This window comes from Hyaena hyaena, unplaced genomic scaffold (genome assembly GCF_003009895.1).
Source record: "Hyaena hyaena isolate Hyena2069 unplaced genomic scaffold, ASM300989v1 scaffold_547, whole genome shotgun sequence".
In the NCBI taxonomy this organism is placed as follows: Eukaryota; Metazoa; Chordata; class Mammalia; order Carnivora; family Hyaenidae; genus Hyaena; species Hyaena hyaena.
This window is the reverse complement of record NW_024081177.1, coordinates 602,222-617,225: the sequence shown is the minus strand read 5'-3', so window position 1 is coordinate 617,225 and position 15,004 is coordinate 602,222. Positions and strand designations below refer to the sequence as shown.

General features: G+C 38.7%; 1 protein-coding gene across 1 annotated transcript in view; it reads right to left on the bottom strand.

Moving 5' to 3' along the window:
• Nucleotides 1-10,533, bottom strand: part of GALNT8 (polypeptide N-acetylgalactosaminyltransferase 8) — a 44,566-nt gene extending 34,033 nt beyond the window's left edge. The window contains exons 1-2 of the mRNA XM_039255755.1: nucleotides 10,323-10,533; nucleotides 8,785-9,082 (exon numbers count right to left, since the gene is read on the bottom strand). Coding sequence (XP_039111686.1) covers nucleotides 8,785-9,082; nucleotides 10,323-10,533 — 509 coding nt within the window. The remainder of the gene's footprint in view (nucleotides 1-8,784; nucleotides 9,083-10,322) is intronic.
• Nucleotides 10,534-15,004: the final 4,471 nt, after the last annotated feature.

The following is a 15,004-nucleotide window of genomic DNA, read 5'->3' as shown; positions in this document are numbered from 1 at the left end:
ACACTTCTGGTCACCAAATATATGTGTCTTTTTCCCACATCAAGCAAGTCTCTCTGACACCAGCTGGATATCCTATAATTTAACTCAATTTTGATAGTATCTACTTGGATGTAGCATTAGATTCCATAAGTTAAGGACTCAGTCTTAAAAAATTGTTCTCACCCTACTTTAGATGCCAGTTGCCAGTAGTAGGTCCTCAGGTTACCCACAAGTTTTGTCGGACTTGGCTACAAATTGGAAGTTCCCATTATCCCCTCCTCTGGCTCAACTAGTTTGCTAGGGTCCCTCACACAATTCTGGGAAACACTAGCTTATGTTTGGCAGTTTATTTAAGGATATGATAATGGATAAAAGTGAACAGCCATATGAAGAGATACATAGGGCAAGCTCTGGGAGGGACCTGACTGCAGGAGCTGGGGTATATCACCTTCCCTGTGTAGATGTGTTCACCAACCTGGATGGTCTCCAAATCTCATACTATTGGGATTTTATGGTGGCTTCCCCACAATCATGACCAAATATTAATTCTATTTTCAGTCTCTTCCTTCTCTGAGGGATGGGGCTGAAAAGTCCAAGCTTCTAATTATGGTAGATCTTTCTGGTAACCAACTCCCATCCAGGAGTCTGCTCAGAGTCACTTCATTAGAACAAAAGATACTCCTAGTGCTCTTATCACTTGGGAAATTACAAAGCTTTGAGCTCTGTGTCAGGAACTGAGGGAAGAGACAAATATATATTTTCTGTTATCTTACAACTTGTTATCATTATTAGGGTCAAATACAATAATGTGCCTAACGTGCTCAGAATAAAAGAAGGGCTCACTAAATGCTAGCTGCTTTTATTATTACTTTGGTGATTATTGCTCTTCTTGTTCTTATATTTGTTATGTGGCATCATAACAAATGGTGGCACCATTCACTGAACTAGAAACAATGAGAGGAGAAAAAGAAATGGACATGTTTTGGTTTGGCCTTGCTGAGTAGGAAGTACCTTTCAGTCATACCACGGAATTCCCCAGCAGGTCATTACATATATGGTCCTGGGGCCACAGGGGAACAATCTGGATTGGAGACATGTGAATTTAGGAGTCATCACCATGTAAGTGGTGGTTAAATTCATAAGAGTTGGATAAAATACTCAAGTTACATGCAGAAAGGAGCTTTGAGCTAAAGCCTGAGGATCATCAATATTTAGAGCAGAGGCAGAGGAGTATAAGAGATAAATCTTAAACTCTTTCAAGTTCAGTGGCAGTTCTTAATGTCCAGTATAGGCTGCTTATGTAATAAATATATATTTTTTATTATTTTTTATTTAAATTTAAGTTAGTTAACATACAGTGTAGTACTGGTTTCTGGAGTAGAACCCGTGATTCATCACTTACATATAACACTCAGTGCTTATCCCAACAAATGCCCCCCTTAATGTTCATCACCCATCTAGTCCATCCCCAGCCCCTTCTAGCAACCCTCAATTTGTTCTCTGTATGAGAGTCTCTTATGGATTTCCTCCCACTCTGCTATTTATCTTATTTTTCCTTCCCTTCCCCTATGTTCATCCATTTTGTTTCTTAAATTCCACATATGAGCGAAGTCATATATTTGTCTTTCTCTGACTTATTTTACTTAGCATAATACACTTTCATTCCACCCATGTTGTTGCAAATGGCAAGATTTAAGTCTTTTTGATCACTGAGTAACATTCCATTGTATATATATACCACATATTCTTTATCCATTCATCAGTCAATGGAAATTTGGGCTCTTTACATAATTTGGCTATTGTTGTTGGTGCTGTTCTTAACACTGGGGTGCATGTGCCCCTTTTGATCAGCATTTTTGTATCCTTTGGATAAATACCTAGTAGTGCAATTGCTGGGTCATAGGGTAGCTTTATTTTTAATTTTTTGAGGAACCTCCATACTATTTTCCAGAGTGGCTGCACCAGTCTGCGTTCCCACCAACAGTACAGGAGGCTACCCTTTCCCTATATCCTTGCCAACATCTGTTGTTTCCTGAGTTGTTAATTTTAGCCATTTTGACAGATGTAAGGTGATATCTCATTGTAGTTTTGATTTGTATTTCTCTGATGATGAGTGATATTGAGCAACTTTTCATGTATCTGTTAGCCATCTGGATGTCTTCTTTGGAAAAGTGTCTATTCATGTCTTCTCATTTCCTCACTGGATTATTTGTTTTTTGGGTGTTGAGTTTGGTAAATTCTTTATAGATTTTGGATACTAACCTTTTATCCAATATGTCACTTGCAAATATCTTCTCCCATTCCATTGGTTGCTCTTTAGTTTTGTTGATTGTTCCCTTCACTTTGCAGAAGCTTTTTATCTTTATGAGGTCCTAATAGTTAATTTTTGCTTTTGTTTCCCTTGCCTCCAAAGACATGTCTAGTAAGAGGTTACTGCGGCCAAGGTCAAAGAGGTTGCTGTTTGTTTTCTCTTCTAAGATTTTTATGGTTTCCTGTCTCACATTTAGATCTTTCATATGTATTTAGTTGACACTAAGAGTCAGTAATTAAGTTAAATTGAAACTTGATTAAAACTTTGTTCAGCTTCTCTTCCCTCTAATCCACATAATCCAACTATCTTCAGATTTTCTTTCTTCCTCTCAGTCTCCCTTGCTTCCTTTTGAATACTTTCTTGGCTATATTTAAATGCTTTAACAACACTTCTCTTATCCACACCCAAATTCTCTTACCCACCTCATATCAAGAGAAACAGGAATTGTGGCTCCTGCAGTTCCAAAAAGAATAATCTCTTCTTTCTCCTTGCTCCTTAGCACCTGATCTGAAATGGTTAGACCAGCTCTGTTCAATAGAATTTTCAGCAACGATGGGGGCACCTGGGTGGCTCAGTCAGTTAAGCATCTGACTCCTGATTTTGACTCAGGTCATGATCTCACGGTTTGTGGGTTTGAGCCCCTTGTCCAGCTCAGTACTGACAGCCTGGAGCCTGCATGATATTCTTTCTTTCCTTGTCTCTCTGCTTCCTTTCCCACTCATGCTCACTCATGTTTTCTCTTTCCCTCTCTCTCAAAATAAATAAATAAACATTAAAAATTTTTCAGAAAAGATGGAAATGTTCTAAACCTGTGGTGTCCATTATGATAGCCACTAGTCACATATGGCTACTGAGAACTTATAATGTCAAAATCTAATTTTTATTTAATTGAATTTTAATTAATTTAAATGTAAATACCTACATGTGACTAGTGACTACCATATTGGGCAATGCAGCAGAAGATACTGAAAAATATTTATTCTTTGGATGACAGCTGTAGGAACTGATCTTTGGCAACTCCTTCCAGTACAGAACCACAATCTCCCCCATTCCCCCTAACAGCAGGAGGGCACAATAGGAGAAAGTGATAAGGTAGCTTCTAGGTGTTAGAGCTAGGAAGATAAACTTGTGTATATCACAACTTTACCTGAAACTATCATTGTGTATAACAAACTGATATGCACACATTGAAACAGGCTTTAAACAATTGCAAAATATATTCTTACATTGAAATTTCCTAAGGCAAGTTATGCCAGCAGCAAGGCTGGCTTCCTGGGTGTGGGAAGCCTATGACCAGTCACATAGGTCTCCACACTTAGTGAGTTAACTTGGCGTAATACTTTGCTAACACCATCTTGAAATTCTTAATAGTTTTTGAACAAAAGACCCCACATATTCATTTTGCACTGGGCCCTGCAAATATTGTAGTTGGTCCTGACCACAGCATTTTGGTAAACTCTTGTGTTATGCCTTTCCCTGTGTTTAGTTGTTTGTTGGTATTTAGCAACTACTTATGGGTTGCCTGAGTGTCTCAGTCAGTTAAGCATCTGACTACAGCTCAGGTAATGATCTCACAGTTCATGCGTTTGAGCCCCACATTGGGCTCTCTGCTGTCAGTGTGGAGCCCGCTTCTGATCCTCTGTCCCTCCCACTTCTGCCTCCCTCATGCCTTCTCTCTCTCTTTCAAAAAATAAATAAACTTTTAAAAATTCTACCTAAACACAATAAAATAACTGGCTGATTCTCCAATTCCACACAACACCCTCCTGAGTGAACTTTCTCCAGTCTCTGAGAGGTAAAGAGAGGACGTGACAACAGAAGAGCTGCCATCTTTCTGGTCTCAGATAACTATCCAGAAAACTGGGGAAACAGTGATTACAATCATTTTGGCATCTCGCTTAGCAGGAAGCTGGACTAAAAGGCATAGAAAGTCTATTCTTATCTTGTAATTCTATATAATAATACCTCTAATTCACTAAATTATTTCTCTCAAAGAAAGTTAATGGAGTAGTCATAGTGTTATACCATAATGGTTTCCAGAATGCTTTCATTCCGAAATCCATAGATATCTGAGCCACAAGGATTTTATATGAACAGCAGGGAGGAAGAGTACTCATTTGGTTTACAAGTGTTAGATGTGACTTAGAGGTTATTCAAGTATATGTAGATTCTTGATTCATAAAAATTTTGTATCCATAGTAATACTTTCTGACAAGCAGTTTCACGAATTAATCCTCATGGAATTAAATCTAGATGCTCCAAAATTGATAAGTGCAATGCAGCTTCAGTTACCAGCTGATCCCAGCATATTATCTTTATGCCTAAAGACCCAAATTATGCAATCAACCCAGGAGAAAATGTATTCGGCCCTACTTGTGTCCTGGTTCACAAGGAGCAAGATCTGACATACGTGCTACCATCCTCCCCTCTGATAATGGAGGGCATCACTAACAGATCATCCATGCCTTTGGTCATATGGACTCAAAAGTCTTCCCACCACAATACCCCAGGCAGTCACTACGAATCAACTGGAGTTAGCATGAAAGATGAAATTTTGTTACCATTCTTGTATAAACTAATTAGGTAAAAGGTTTCTCTAAACGTCTTAGAAGTGATTTTACATGTTGAGATGAGTAAGTCTCAGTGAAAAGGTAGCTTCTCACACCTCCATCTATGGTTATGCCCATTATCTTCTGACTCTGAGAATTAGGAGATGATGACAAATCATCTTCTTAGGGTGATATGATGAAGAATACCAATTCATCAGTCAAATGATACATTAGACCACTGCCATGCACTAGACGGATTATGGCTCAGATCCTCAATGATGATTATAAATATATAAATGAAAGATGGGGTGCCTGCATGGCTCAGTTGGTTAAGTTCCCAACTCCTAATTTTGGCTCAAGTTATGATCTCAGGCTCATGAGATTGAGTCCTGTGCCAGGCTCTGTTCTGACAGCAGAGTCTGCCTGAGATTCTCTCTCTCACTCTTTCTGTCTCTGTCTCTCTGTCTCTCTTTCTTTCTGTCAAAATAAATAAATAAACTTTAAAAAATAATTAAATGATAAATGCAAAAAAAAATTGTGGAAAAAATTCCTGATCACAATTCCACATTGGTATTGGATGAATTCAGCTATAGGATCTCAGCACTCAGTGCTCTCTTTGGCAGCACATATACTAAGATCTTAACACTCAGAGGCTGCAACTTTTGATATAATCATAACTCCCCCAAAAATATATATACTCAAGTACTGCTTAGCACATCCAAGAAGTTCAATGAACTTCAAGTAGGTTAAATGCATAGATACACACCCAGATACATCATAGTCCATATGCTGAAAGCCAAATATAAAAATAAAACCTTGAAAGAAACGAAAGAAAAGTAACTCACCACATACAAGAAAACCTGAGTGATATTAACAGTTGACACCTTCTCAGAAACAATAGAGCCAAAAGGCAATGGGATGACATAGTTAAAGTGCAGAAAGAAAGAAAATAATAACCAAGCATTTTTTATCTTATATCTTTCACACATGAAAGTGAAATAAAGCCATTGGTAAATAGCACTGAAAGAATTTGTTGGTTGCAAACCCACCTTACAAGAAATACTAAGTTCTTTAGCTTAAAAAACAAGTAACCCCAGACACTAAGTCAACACACACACACACACACACACACAAAGAGTACCAGTAGAGGTAACAGCATAATTATAAAAGACAGTATAAATGCCTATTTTTTCTCTTAAGGATTTCTTTTATTTTTATTATTTTTTAAAACTTCCCCTTTAATGTCCACTTATTTTTGAGAGAAAGAGACATAGCATGAGCAGGGGATGGACAGAGAGAGAGGGAGATCCAGAATCTGAAGCAGGCTCCAGGCTCTGAGCTGTCAGCACAGAGCTTGACGTAGGGCTTGAACTGGCGAACCACGAGATCATGACCAGAGCTGAATAATACTCCCTAAACTGATCTACAGATTCAATCCAATCCCTATCAAAATCCTACTGGTTTCTCTGCAGAAATTGAGTAGCTAATCCTAAAATTCATATGGGGGGGGGGGCGCCTGGGTGGCTCAGTCAGTTAAGCATCTGACTCAATTTTGGCTCAGGTCATGATCTCATGGTTCAGGTCAATCCCACATGGGCTCTGGGACCTGCTTGGGATTCCTTCTCTTCTGGCAACTCCCTACTCATGTTTGTTCTCCCTTTCTCTCTCTTTCTCTAAATAAATAAATTAATACCCTTAAAAATTTTTAATTCATATGAAAATTCAAGGTCCCAATAGCTAAAACGATCTTGAACAAGAAGAAAATTGGAAGACTCATACTGCTTGATTTCAAAACTTATTGCAAAAGGTGCAGTTGTTAAGTCAGTGAGTTACTGGCATAAGGTTAGACCTATAAATGAGTTAAATAGGATTGATATCCAGAAATAAATTTTTACATTTATGGCCAATTGATTTTGATAAAGGTGCCAAGATAATCCAATGCAGTAAAAGTAGTCTCTTCAATAAAGGGTGCTAGAACAGTTATATAGTCATATTCCAAAAAAATAAAGTTAGATTCCTATGTCACATCATGTCCAAAAATTAATTCTAAATGGACTAAAGACTGAAATGTAAGATTAACACTACAAAACTTTTAGAAAAAAAGGCATAAATCTTCATGATTTTGAATTAAGCAATAGTTTCTTAGATATGACATCCAAAGCACAAACAACCAAAGGAAAAAATTAGATAAATTGTACAAAATCAAATTAATAGCTTTTGTGTAACAAAGAAAACCATGAATAAAGTGAAAATTCAACTCACATGGGAGAAAACATTTATAAATCAGATGATAGGAACTTGTATGTAAAATATATAAAGAGCACCTTCAGCTCAGTAATAAAAAGACAAACCAATTTTTAAAAGGAGAAAGTCTCTGAATAGACATTTCTCCAAAGAAGACATACAAATAGCCAATACATACATGAAAAGATATGTAGACATCAGGAAAATTTTAATGAAAACGACAATGGTATCACCACTGAGATGTCTATTTTCAGAAGACAAATAATAACAAATGTTGGTGAGGCTGTGGAAAAATCAGGACTCTCATATACTACTAGAACAAATATAAAATGATACAGTCACTTTGGAAAACAGTCTGGAAGTTCCTTGAAATGTTAAATATAGAGTTATCATATAACCCAGAAATCCTACTCCTGGGTATAACCAAGAAAACTGAAGACATATGTGCACACAAAAACTTATACATGAATGTTCAGAGCAGTATTATTCATAATAGTAAAAAAGTATAAATAACCCAAATATCCATTAAGTGGTGAATAGAGAAATAAAATGTGGTATATCTGTACAAAGGAATATTATTTGACAATACAAGGAATAAAGTATTGATACATGCTATAACATGAGTGTAACTTGAAACCATTATTCTAAGTGAAAAAAGCCAGTCATAAATGACACATAGACTATATTATTTCACTTATATGAAATATCTAGAATAAATAAATCCATTTGTACAGAAAGTAGATTAATGGTTGCCTAGAGATGAGGAGTTATAGGCAAACAGGGAGGGGTTACTAAGGGGTATGGAATTGTTTTTGAAATGATGAAAATGTTTTAAAGTTGATTATGGCAACGGTGCACCACTCTGTGAATACACTAAAAACCACTAAATTGTACTTTAAACTGATGCATTGTATATGAATTAGATATCAACAAAGCTATTATTTTTAAAGCTTATGAAGGAGGGCAGGAGAAGCAAAAAGAAAAAGCAGTGGGAAGAAAAAACTGATGGAGAAAGAGAGGGAAGCTTCTTTACTTAAAAAAATTTTTTTAACATTTATTTATCTTTGAGAGATGGAGAGAGACAAAGCATGAGTGGGAGAGGGGTAAAAAGAGGGGGAGACACAGAATCCAAGGCAGGCTCCAGGCTCTGAGCTGTCAGCACAGAGCCTGATGTGCGGCACTTGAACCTATGGACCATGAGATTATGACCTGAGCTGAAGTTGGATGCTTAACCAACTGAGCCATCTAGGCCCCCCAGCCTCTTTAAATCAGAATTAATAACAAAGAGGAATCCACACAGAGAATTTGAGGAAAACACCAGGGGAAGAAGTAGAGCTGCTAACTTGGGTGTTACTTGCATGCCTTTCCGAGTCCTCAGTCTCAGTTTCCTCATTTGTACATTTATGAGTTAAACTCATCATTAAATTTCTCAAAGGTCTATGTTTCTCTCGCATCCCTGCCTATCTCCAAGGGGCATAAGCATTTGGACTACTCAGTCATTCTCTCTGAGCTTCTATTATAAAATGGATTAAAAACAAGAACTCTGCTCAGTCAGCCTGCCAGAATGTTCTATGCTCTGAACTCTTTCCCCATCAATTTTCACTCCTCAACTCTCTTTTGACCCTCGACTTTTGGTGCTTCCAAAGCTAACCCCCAAATTAAAACAAGATCCCTTGGCAACTCAACCTTGGTCCATCCTACCTGGAATCTCGTGTGTCTGGGATGGTGCGATTAAGGGGCAACTGGTTACTGAGGTAAACATTGTAACCAAACTTCCGGAAAAGGTTCTCGGCCTTTTTCTGCTGGACGTCAGAAAGACCCTCACCCCACTGCCTGAAAAGCTGTGAGTCTGGGAAGAGTATCTCTTTGGGTTTGTGCTTCTTGGTCTCACTTGCTTTGACTTCTGATGCCTTTTGAACAGGATGTTCTTCATATTTCACCCTCTCCACTGTGCTGTCCATGTTTTCTTGTTGGCTCATACCCAATTTCATACTTTCTTCTGCAAATGAAGGGCAGGGGAGAAAATATACAGGTAATCCTTACTTATGGGGGCATTGTTTTCCATCCAAGTTTTCTTGAAATGTTTTCCTCTCCTAATTCTGAAATGTGCACTCTCTTGTACCAGAGGATGCAGTATGTCAAAGGAATTTGTCAGAGCTATTCAAGGCTGTCACGTGCACTAGAACACACCTCTCCTAAACCTTTATCAGAGCTTTTCTATCCTGAGTTCCACACCTCTAAGGCTCTTTTAGAAAATGGTAAATACTGTATGATCTCATTTATACATGGAATCTAAAAAAGGGGGAGAGAGATGGGGAAGAATGAGCTCAGAGGTAAAGAGAGCAGATTGGAAGTTACCAGAGGAGGGATGGGGGGGGGGGAGTAAATGGTTAAAGAGCATCAAAAGGTACAAACTTCCAGTTATAAAATATAATGTACAGACTGGTGACTATAGTTTATACTGCATTTGCATATAAAATGTTGTAACTATGTGATGATGTATGTTAACTAGATTTATTTTGGTGATCCCTATTTCATAAAATATATAGATATTGAACCATCATGCTGTATACATGAAACTAATACAATGTTTGATGTCAGTTATACCTCAATTTAAACAAGAGAAGGTAAAGTGTGATACACGTCAGTTTACAGAGCATTTTCTGCATATATTTTACAACCATGTGAGGTCCAACAGGTAACCTCTTATCATCTCCATTTACAGACCAGGAGAGACATAAGCACTTGCTTATCGTGGCCACATCAGTATTCAATCTTAGGTATCCTAACAAGTCCCCATTAATTTCTGATGGGAGCTCACAGCAGCATGGAAGGGAGATTTCTGACCCAGAGATTGTCACCTCTGTTTAACAGCTCCTGCCACTCAAATCTTAAGGACAGGCTGTGCTTAGTTATTCCTCAGCCTCTCAGGGATTTTTATACTGAGGCTTAATCTCTCTGACTGCATACATGTACCTGTGATCATGAGTGTGTACAAGTGTACACACACACACATCATATAGACACATCCTGCTCCCCTCCTCTCAATGACTTGCTCTAATTCCTACTAATTCTCACATACCTCCCATTGTTGGGTTAGAATTCAATGTCAGATGCTTAGTTGAGTGATTGAAAAATGATAGTCTTTCACTCATTTTTCTCTCCATGCCTTTAAACACACACACACACACACACACACACACACACACCATCCCTCCAAGTTAATGTTATAAACTTACTCAGATGCTGCAAATCCACCTCCAAGTGAGAGAGTCTCTTCATCACTGTCTTGTTCCATTCAGACAGAGGCAAATTAAGCTCCTTTTGAAGACTTCCCCAAATCAACTTTTGTAAAGTCCTCTTGGTATAAAATACCAGGAAGACATTGATGGAAATAATCAAAGTCAGCCCAATGCAGAGGATTTTGAGGACATTTCTCCAGGACATCATACCCTGCCTCTAACACTGCCACTCCCCGTGGGGCTGAGTGTGTCACTGCCCAGGTAAGCTAAGGATCACAATCCGCTGAGCCTTGTCTCTGCCAGCTGCTGCCTGTTAAGCCAGATATTCTTTGACTGAGAAAGCTGTCATAAGCTGCCTGGCTTCTCCCTGAGCAGTGTCAGGTGTGTGGAGTGTGCTGTGGCATCCATCCAATGACTGGGAGGGCATCTGGGCACAACTTGCATTATCTTAGAAGTCAGGTTAATGGTTGCTCTTAGCCTGTGGGGTCAGAGGCTTTCCTCTTTGTGTTTTATTTGATTTTATGTTGGTTTTTCATACTCCCTCTCTCTGATAAAACTACCCTATGAAAGGGCATATGAGGTCTTGTCCTGTGAAGCACAGGAGATAAATAATAGAAAAAGGAATCCACAAGATGGGGATCTTCTGTACTATCTGCTTTTCGAGAACAGGAATCACATCTCAGATGGTTTTTTAAAAAATTTTTAATGTTTATCTTAAAAAGAAAGTGCAAGCAGGGGAGGGGCAGAGAGAGAAAAGAGGGAGACACAGAATCTGAAGCAGGCTCCAGTCTCTGAGCTGTCAGCACAGAACCAGACGTGGGGCTTGAATTCATGAACCGCAAGATCATGATCTGAGCTGAAGTTGGACGGTCAACTGACTCAGCCACTCAGGCGCCCCTCGGATATATTTTTTGAATCTAACTCTACAGGGTCTTGAACATAGTATATGTACAGCAAATACTGGTTCAACAAGCTTGAGGAGAGACTCTCCTGTTGGCTCTACCTAGAAGGGGGTGGATGAACTGGAAGCAGCCCCTGGGGGTAAGCCCGAGGGGATGGTCCTGCTTCACTGGTTCCACCATCTGCATGCCATCTGCACAGCCCCATATGCTGTGGTTCTACTTTGCCCCAGCCTCCAGTAACTTTTCTGCTTCTACACCTCACATTCACTACGTTTGGATAAATCACCTAATCATCATCATTGTAGACTGAACACTTCAAATTGTTCCCCAGAGCCAAAAGCTCAAAGTTGTCATTCTAGTGTTGTGTCTCTCCTTAATTATATCCTCCACCCTGTCTCAGTCTCTTGGACGCTTCACTAGGTTCCCAAACATGCCACCTGCAGACAAGAGCCAATGTAGACATGTGAATTAAAGTAAAGAAATGTGGATTTTGGAAAATCAGGTAAAATGAAAGAGGACAAAATGAAAAGTAATCAGGTTTTTTGTTTTGTTTTTCATCAAAGTCTTTCCCATGCTCTCACCCGCAAATTGAAGTAAAAAATAAATAGGGGCACCTGGGTGGCTCAGTCAAGCGTCCAACTCTTAATTTCGGCTCAGGTCATGATCCCACAGTTGGTGAGTTTGAACCCCGCCTAAGGCTCTGCGTTGACATCACATAGCCTGCTTGGACCTCACTCCTTTTCCCTCCCTCTCTGCCTCTGCACCACCCCCAAATAAATATATAAACTTAAATAAATAAATAAATATTGCATGATCATTTCCATTCCTGGCATGAAATGAAGTAGATCCACTTATCTCTATTCCTCTGCCTCTAAGAGCAGCTAAAAACTCTGAACATTATACATAAAATATACATAAGAAGGCTCTGAAAGGTGGAGAAAAGCAGGCAGATGGGCTGGAGATCTTGGGAGCTGAGGAACTATAGTGGTAGTTTCCTGTGTTTTCTTCTCAATATACTACACTGGATGTTGGAGAAGTTGTTAAACTGTAAATGTCTATGAGAAAAGATAAGAAAAGCCAAAGGAACAGGAAACGGACAACCCAGAGACACAAGAAATATTTAGATAATAACTGACCTACTGTAGCCAAACAGCACTGGAAAATCTGCTGTGCCCATCTCATCAACAAAGACTATGTAGGCAGCTTCAGTTTCCATTCTCACCCATCCCTCTCCAGAGTGGTGTCAGAGAAAGCCTAGTACGGAAGCCATAACTTTTATCCCTATTCCTTCATGATGCCAGTAAGGGAACAGTAACGAAATGGCTCTTGCGCCCAGCCTAATGGTGTCAGCAGAGGCCTAATGGGGGACCTGAACTTTCTCCCTCAGCCAGTATAGTGAGGCACCCCTTCCCCCTCAGGTATCAATGGAGGGGGTGCACCTGGGTGGCTCAGTTGGTTAAGTGTCTGACTTTGGCTCAGGTCATGATCTCAGGGTCCATGAGTTCGAGCCCTAAGGCCAGCTTTGTGCCAACAGCTTGGAGCCTGCTTCAGATTCTGTGTCTCCAGCTCTCTCTGCCTCTTCCCCACTCATGCTCTGTCTCTCTGACTCTCTCTCTGAAAAATAAATAAACATTAACAAAAATTTTAAAAAAGAAATGAAGGAGTAATCAACACTTTCTCAGGAAAAAAAAAAAAAAGACTTTGTGGCTAGTAGGTCCACCCAAAAGAAAGCTACAGGGAATTATTTTCATAGTGAAGAAATGACAGAAGAATCTTGGAACATCCAGAAGAAAGAAAGAATAAAAATATGAATAAATATAAAACACTTTCCTTCTTCTTGAGTTTTCTGCTGTTGTTGTTGTTTTAAGTTTATTTATATTTGATAGAGACAGAGACTGTGTAAGCAGGGCAGAGACAGAGAGAGAGGGAGAAAGAGAATCCCAAGCAGGCCTCCCACCTTCAGCACAGAGCCCAATGCAGGGCTCAAACCCATGAACTGTGAGATCATGACCTAAAACAAAACCAAGAGTTGGGTACTCAGGTGCACCTTCTCTTGAGTTTTCTAAATTATGTTTGACAGTTGACATAAAAATCACATTGTCTGATATGCTTTTCAATGTATGTGGAGGAGGTATTTAAAACTATCATATTATAAAGGGAAGAGGATAAAGAAACTTAAAATATAAGATTTTTATAATTCATGTCAACTGATAAGGTAATAACAGTAGTAGATTATGATAAGTTATGTAATGTGTAGTGGTGATGAACTCGTTCTAAAGTATCTTGATTGTAGTAGTGGTTGCAGAATCTATACATCTGGTCAAATGGCATAGCAGTAGACACACACATTATCAATGTCAATTTTCTGGCTTTCCTATTGCACCATAGTTATATAAAATATATCTTTTGGAGGAAACTGAATGAAGGGTGCACAGGAGTATCCTTTAGTATTTTTGCAAATTTTTGTGAATCTATATTTATTTCAAAATTAAAAGTTTTTCCCTAAAAAAGGTGTGATCCTTACTCTAAACAAACTTACTGCTAATGTACATCACTTTCTGAAATTACAAACTCGTTATTAAAAACAGACAGAAGAGGCAGACCCCTGGCTGACTCAGTTGGTATAGCATGCATCTCTTGATCTTAGGGTTGTAGGTTCAAGTCCCATGTTGGGTGTAGAGATTACTTAAAAATAAAATCCTGAAAACACACACACACAGTTAGTGGTTACCTTTAGGGATTTCAGGGGCTAGGGCACTGGAGGATACAGGTTGGAAGGAAAATGACTTTTCACTTTACCATTCTTTATATATTTTAAATGTATTATATTATATGGATTATCTATTAAAAATAAATAAAATGATAAAACTTTGCATCATGATCTTTGTCATTTTATTGTTTTCTAGAATAGAACAGAGTTCACTCAGCTGGAGAGACTAAAAAGTATTTCTTTTCCCTATAGTCTTCATCTGCAACAAAAGAACTAGTTGAATGTCTTTGTGGGAATACTAGCTGCCCACTCCTGCATCCAATCGCCGCTCAGAACACTGGAGCAGGGATCCTCAAATGTTCAATTCCATAAAAATCATCCAGGTAGATTGAGTGATTTTACCAGATATATTGGTAAAATGTAGATGTCCAGGTCCCAAGCCTACAGATTCTACTTCTGTAGGTCTATTATGGGACCCATGCATCTACATTTTAACAAGTGCTTTACACAGATAAGTTTGCAGCTTGGCCCCAGAAGCTCACAAAGGCATGGGGGAAATGAACTAATTTACAATGAAAATCAGTGTGATTAGAACCCTATTGGAGGCATCAACATGAACCAAGGGCCACAAAAAATCAAGTAACACTTCTGCCTGGGTATGCAGCATCTTAAAAGGTATGTAAGTTTCAGTCCCTCCAGAAGAAGAAATAAGTATGAGGAAGGCTACAGGGAAAGGAAAGTGCAAATCATTTTAGTTAGGACAAATAGCTCAAAGTGGTCAGAATGTTGAGGTGAGTACCACCATAAGAATAATAAGGGTATTCACCTCATTTTTGTTTCTAACAGCAAAAAAAAAAAAAAAAAAAAGATAGTAATAATAAGCTGAACTAAATGTCCAACCACCAGGGAATACTTAATTTGATACAGTAATGGCTAAGTGAATTATGTTATTTCCACTCCATAGAATATTCAAATGTTATGAGTAGCAAGGAGAGACTGTTGGAGAAAGTATGGATGTTAGAGAAAGGTGATTCTATACTCACTAGCTAGGTAAACTCAGGCGTTAT